This window comes from Danio rerio, chromosome 11 (genome assembly GCF_049306965.1).
Source record: "Danio rerio strain Tuebingen ecotype United States chromosome 11, GRCz12tu, whole genome shotgun sequence".
Classification (NCBI taxonomy): domain Eukaryota; kingdom Metazoa; phylum Chordata; class Actinopteri; order Cypriniformes; family Danionidae; genus Danio; species Danio rerio.
The window spans coordinates 14,560,088-14,567,198 of NC_133186.1; the positions used below are offsets into that span (position 1 = coordinate 14,560,088).

Here is a 7,111-nt window from a genome sequence, read left to right on the forward strand (position 1 = left end):
AACTTTTTTGATCACCAGCCACTGTGGCTAGTAGATTTCCAACATTACTAGCCACTCACCATTTTCACTAGCCACATATTTCTTGTTGGAAAAATATATTTTGCTTAAATTTGACTTTGACATGCTAAATTATTTGATTTAGATATTGTGTTGTCCACATGCCTTCTCATTCATTCATCAACTTTTTGTGCTTATTGTGTATTAGCTTGCTCAGTGTGCATGAGCAAATGGGTCGTGTCACAACGCAATGATTTTTTATTCCACAACTTTTTCAGAGCTCAAAATTAAGGATTTACCAAATTTATTTCTGACCACAGCAAATAAGTATTTCTTAGCCACAATTGTTTATGTGTAAAAACAAGGAAAATATAGCTGAATAGGTGCACTTTTAATTCAACAAATTTTTTCTTTAAAAAAAATATTACATTCAAAACATTACATTTAAAAAAATAATTATTGTCATGTATCTAAAATATTCATAGTAATCTGTCCTGGCTAAAAGTCCCAGATCACCAGTTAACTACACATGAACGGGGAGTAATATCCCATTAAAGCAATGTTATTGTAAAAAATGATAATTAAACCATATTAACAAAAATAACTGTAAGCAAAAGAAAGCAGGTGAAACATACTGTGCACACGGTTAATGTTAGGAATGTTAATAATCTCCTCTAAGAATAATTCAAATGAAAGCAGTGATCGCTGCTGCTCACAAAAGAATATGTGCATTTTTTTTTTATCTTGAGCTCTTGAAAGCAGCAGGACTGTGGGTGCACGATCGGCACTCTTTGTCCAGTCTATTTCAAAGGGAACCAATCGCACCAGTTGCGCTTCCTCTAGGCACAGTTGCTTTGCGCAAGTAAACGGGAGCGTGGGCACGCTTTTTAACAGTCGCACGCATCACATCAGCTGTTAGCGCGAGTGATCATGCTTTCTTTCTGTATTCACCAGTTATTTTTGTCAGTCGTGCTGCTTCTTGATTTTAATATCACATTTGCACAAATATTGGGCCATGCTTATTGTCAAACCCTGCTTTTAGGAAAACTACCATTTAAAAATGATTTCCAACCAGCCAAAGTGGCTAGTGGAGGTGTTTGTCTAATCCGCCACAGATGAAATCTACCCGCATTTGGCGGGTTGGCGGGTGTTAATGTAAAGCCCTGTTAATAACCCATAATTGGGCCTGAACTGAACCAGATATGTAGATGTGTCACAACTGCAATGAATTTGATAAACCAATGAAGCATTTTGTTTTATCACTTTTCTTTATATATTTATTCCTTTACTTAAAAATAATTTTAATGTTTTTAAAAGTGGGTCAAGATAAGCCAAACTTACATGGCCCACATATACTGTTACCTGGGTGGTAACAGATTTCCAGATTTCTTCAAAAATATCCCCTTGTGTTTAAAAGATGAAAGAAAGTCAGACAGTAACTTAAAAGGACAGTAAATAATGGCAGAATGCTAATTTTTGAAAGAACTATTCGTTCACATTTGCAGGTAGAAACCTAAAGAACAAACGCTAGAAGGTTGAAGGCACCATGAAAGTCCATGCTGTACTCTCAGAGCTTTATTTATTCACATCCCAGAAGGACGTTTCCCCTTGGCCAGCTGTGGATATGGATCAAAATAAACCCCTGTTGCACCCAGAGCCTCATTGCAGAGTCAGAGGTAGAACAGAACATTGATTTTGCTGCTTTAGCAATGGTTTTATAGCTTGTTTTTGTCTGATCAAAAAAATTGCTATTGTTATTGATCTTTTATCCTCCATGAAGTAATATGGGCATATGAATGGCCAGGATGCCTGTTTGAATCAAGTTTGATGTTAAAGAAATAAATGTGATCTTGTCATAAATTGGATTCCTTGCATGAAAAGACTTCACACCAGAGAGTTGTGTAGATAAATATATTTTTTTTAGGATTTTGTTGTTGAATTTTTTTCGTTGTATATGAAAAACATTTTGATGGATGAAACAAACTCCAAAAATTTGTGTCAGAAGCACATTTAACACTGTGTTAAATAAACTTTGTTTAAAACGTTACAGGTGCTGGTCATATAAAAATAATATCTTTATTTATTTCACTAATTCCAATTAAGAAGAGAACTTTGATAATGTAGTTATACACTCAGTCCACACAGACTGTTTCGAGTGTTTATTTCTTTTAATTTTGATGACAACTAATGAAAACCCCAAATTCAGTGTCTTAGAAAATGATAAAATTGTGTAAAGGTTTAGTATTGAAGACACCTGGTGCCATACTCTAATCAGCTAATTAATTTTAAACACTTGCAACACCTTTAAATGGTATCTCAATCTATTTCTTTAAGCTACACAGTCATGGGGAAGACAACCCCACTGACACCTTGCACAAACAGAGCAAGACACAAAAGTCATTGCAAATGAGGTTGGCTGTTTACAGAGCTTTGTTTCAAAGTACATTAATATAGAGGCGAAGGGAAGGACAAGGTGTGGTAGAAAAAAATGTACAAGAAATCAGGATGACCGCGCCCTGGAAGGAACTGTGAAACAAAACCCCTTAAAAATGTGGGGGAGGTTCACAAAGAGTGGACTGCAGCTGAAGTCAGTGCTTCAAGAACCACTACGCACAGACGTATGCTAGACATGAGTTTCAACTGTCACATTACTTGTGTCAAACCACTCTTTAACAACAGATAACATCAGAAGCACCTCGCCTGGGCTAAAGACAGGACTGCTGCTGAGTGCTCCGAATGTATGCGCTCGGATGAAAGTAAAATTTAGAAATCAGGGTCCCAGAGTCTGGTGGAAGAGTGGAGAGGCACACAACCCACGTTGCTTGAGGTCCAGCGTAAAGTTTCCACAGCAATGGTTTGGGGTGCCATGTCATCTGGTGTTGCTCCACTGTGGAGTCCAAGGTCAATGCAGCGGTATACCAGGACATTATAGAGCACTTTTGGCTTCCTGCTGCTGACCAACTTTATAGAGATGTAGATTTGATTTTCCAACAGGATTTGGCACTTGCACACAGTAACTGGTTTAGGAACCATGATATCCCTGTTCTTAATTGGCTAGCAAACTCGTCTGACCTTAACCCTATAAAAAATCTATGAGGTGATATGCCTGACCTAAATATGCAGAAGAGCTGATGGCACCTAACACCTAAACGACTCCATGCCATGATGCAGTAATTCAGGCAGAAAGGGCCCAAACCAAGTATTAAGTGCTGTACATGCTCATACTTTTCATGTTTATACTTTTCAGTTGGTCTAAATTTCTAGAAATCCTTTCTTTGTATTAGTCTTCAAATTTTCTGAGATACTGAATTTAGCGTTTTCATAAGTTGTCAATAAAATCTTTAAAATAAAATAAACACTTGAAATATGTCAGTCTGTGTTAAATGAATGTATACATTATACAAGTTTTACTTCTTGTATGGACCAGCACCACAATACAATACAATAATTGAATTTTGGGGGGAATTGAGTATACAGTTTTCTTTAAAGTTTTACAAGCAAATTGTTTGCCCAGTCTGGCTTGATACTGGACTTCTGCTGCTCAACAGTCCGTGGCCATTGTTGTCTGATTCTCTTTTTCATTACAGACCTGCAAGTATCTGGACTGCAGGCAAGCCTGTCCAAAACTTGGACTCTGTGCCTATAAAACCATGCTGTTGTAGCACATGCACACTAAGACTGGATCCAATAACCATGAAAGACTTTATGTTAATGGCTTAATGTCTTTTTACAATCTGAATATTGGCCTCCATGTCTATCTTTTCCCATCCACCTATTTCATCAATAGTGTCTGGCTGCAGACTTGCACATGCACATGCACTTTTAGACACCTCAACTGTGACATCATTGTAAGGGATAGGGTTAGGGCAGGGGTGGCCAATCCTGTTCCTGGAGATCTACCTTCCTGCAGATTTCAGTTGCAACCCTTATTAAACACACCTGTCTGTAATTATCAAGTTTCAGGTCCTAATTAATTGGTTCAGGTGGGTTTGATCAGGGAAGGAGCTAAACTGTACAGGAAAGTAGATCTTAAGGAACAGGATTGAGCACCCCTGGGTGCAGGGAAGCACTCACACAATCACACAGTATGGCCAATTTAGTTTTATTCAGTTCATCAATACCACAACTTTAGACTACGGGGGAAAGCAAAGCACTCTGAGCAACCCACAAAACATAGGGAGAACATGCAAACTCTACACAGAATGGCCTCCTGGTCTAGGACTCGACTAGCAAAACCTACTTGCAGTGAGGTGGTAGTGTTACCCACTGAGTTACCGTGTCACCTGAACTTGCCAGAATTGCTGCAAAGATCTAACACTCCTTTTTTTTTTTTTTTAAACTCAATTTGCATTTCCTGATGCAGCAACAGACTATGTTCATTAACAATGGTTGTTTAAAGTACCCCTGAGGCCATATTTATATGAATTTACTCCATCTATGTATGAGATTAAACACATTCAGCTGACTTTTCCTGCCTCGTCCTACACTCAGAAAAACTCAAAAACACTCAAATGTCTCTGGATTGCCTAAATTATTTTAGAATATTACTCTGTATATAGTTGGTAAAAGATCTCAATTTTGGGCAAATTTGTATTCCAAAATATATTTTTGATTTGATTCCATTGACGTTTTGGAATAAAATTACGTATAAAAGGAGCATTTCATTGAAGCTGGGTCATGCTCCCGTTAAACCCATACATGAAACCCTCAGGTTTCACCAGTTCACCAGCTTAAAGTGTGTTCATCCAAAAATGGAAAACTCATGTTGTTTCAATCCCCTGAGATTTTGGTTAATTTTCAAAACACAAATGAAGGTAGTTTAGACAAAATCTGATACCTCAATCTCCACAAACTGCAATGGTCCTGAGATGTACATTCATATTCTTTTTCGGCTTAGTCCCTTTATTAATCTGGGGTCACCACAGCGGAATGAACCACCAATTTATCCAGCACGTTTTTACGCAGCGGATGCCCTTCCAGCCGCATCCTATCTCTGGGAAACATCCACACACACAATCTTTCACACTCATACACTACGGACAATTTAGCCAACCCAATAAACCTGTACTGCATGTCTTTAGACTGTGGGGGAAACCGGAGCACCCAGAGGAAATCCACATGAATGCAGGGAGAACATGCAAACTCCACACAGAAACGCCAACTGACCCAGCCGAAGCTCGAACCAGCGACCCTCTTGCTGTGAGGCAACAGCACTACCGACTGCACCACTGTGTCGCCCCTGAGTTGTTCAAAAGAGCTAAAACATTCCTTCTGATTTTAGTGGTTGAACTGTAATCATATAGAGCTCCAAGAACACTTTTGTACGTCAAAGCAAACAAACAAAACAAAAACTGTAAAAATTACACTATAAAAATGTTCGCCAATGTCTTATCCTCATTGGCTCTTTAGGCTAAATTTACTACAAGTGTGGCGTGGGTATAGAGTAGGGTTTAAATCTCTGTAATTAAAAATAACCAACTACGCCACCCCAGGAGTTACCCAGGGAAACAACTATTAGAAAAGGACACAGGTTCGTTTCTCCCAGAAAGGCACAGAGACGTGAGTTAATGAAAAAGTACAAAAATATTTATTTGGAATAAAACTACCAAATGGTACGGTTCTTAAAAATACATCAAAAACTCCCACTTCATTATTAAACACAAGAAACAATAAATAAACAAAACCAAACCAGGATTGGAGGTTCCCACTGACTGGGTACGAGTGGACAGACTTTACCCCAGCACACGCACACACCACAGTGCACTCAAAAATCACGCTATCACGCACTCAGTGTCCACAGCACACGATAGAGAAACACCACCACCAGTGGAAAGTGACCCGTCATCCACCGGGGGAAACCTCAGTTCCTGAAATAAATAAAAATAAAAATCAATAACCAACAAAACACAAATAAGTGGGTCAATCAGGTTAACACCTACTTTACATGATCTAATTGAAAGATAGCTACAGCTGTATTTACACCATCTGACCTACACTAGACCCAACATTAACTGTTACTAGAAAGACTAAATTCACCAAAGAATACTCTTAATAACGAAAAACAAAATCAATACTTTGCATAAATAGACACAACAAAAAAACAGAAGAATGCTTATGTTGACAAATCAATTATCCAACACAAATAAACAAATGAAAGAATGAAGGGGAGCACAAAGCAGCACGCTAAGAGTTATTGCAGGCAGTCCCCGCTAGCAGCTGCATTGGTGGTGTCCAAGCGGCAGCCAATACGCCGCCGTTAGCATTAGCAGCAGTTGCAGACGGTCTCCGGTAACCACGGCAATAGCGATGAACACGGGAGCTAGTAAGCAAATGATACCCGAGGAAGATCCGACGTAAGAGAGAAAGAAAGGGGAAAAGGGAGGATCCTAAGGAGGAAAAGCGCAAACAAGCCCATTAACATGGTCCTTTAAATGATCACACCACATCATACGTGCTTCACTTACCAATGGGCGCACACTCAGACACGTTCTAAATCACTCGTTGGTCGATATAATACAGCGAGGTGCCGGAATTAATAGCTGTACAGCATGAAACACGCAGGTTAAAATGCGGCTAAACCCCATTACTCAGCCAGTTCAAAGCCATCACATACCTGCAACTGAACAGTCATCCAGCCACCACAGCCAAGGGAAAAGCCACCGCCACACGATGCACTAAAACAATGCCAAAAGAGAGCTTAACGTGGGTCGATTCAAACAACTTACAAAATTCAGAACGGGCGCAGAGCCTCTACCTGTAGCCGCGGCTACAGACACCCAAACCAGTGCGTCGGAGTCGGACGTGACGTATCCCAAGCACCGACCAATCAGGTTTAAAAAGGCGGTGCTACGTGCCGATTGGCCGATGTCAATGCCAATCAGCTGCACAGCACCATCACATTTTGGTTACTCATATCAATCAGCTGCACTACACCATCACACAAGCAATACAACACTTTGCGTGTTGCGCAGCTGACTCTGATGGCAATTTGTCGCATTGCCCATAATAAACGCTTACTTTTCTGCTGAAAAAAATGTTGTTTTAGTATTAAACTATTCGAATGATAGTTGAACCACTTAAAGCAGGTTGCACACCAGAAGTGCCGCTCGGCGGC

At 39.6% G+C, this 7,111-nt stretch overlaps 1 protein-coding gene across 2 annotated transcripts in view; it reads left to right on the forward strand.

The window, feature by feature from the left end:
* The window catches only part of grin3bb (glutamate receptor, ionotropic, N-methyl-D-aspartate 3Bb), a 195,944-nt gene extending 193,902 nt beyond the window's left edge, over window positions 1-2,042 (forward strand). Inside the window, exon 10 of one of the 2 annotated variants that reach the window (XR_012387079.1) lies at window positions 1,503-1,879. Coding sequence is in view for 1 of the 2 variants with exons in the window: in XM_017358314.4 (XP_017213803.2) it covers window positions 1,503-1,506 (4 nt within the window). In the remaining variant the exon portion in view is untranslated. Of the gene's footprint in view, window positions 1-1,502 lie in introns of both variants that reach the window. The other variant, XM_017358314.4, reaches the window with a different exon arrangement.
* The last annotated feature ends 5,069 nt before the right edge of the window (window positions 2,043-7,111 follow it).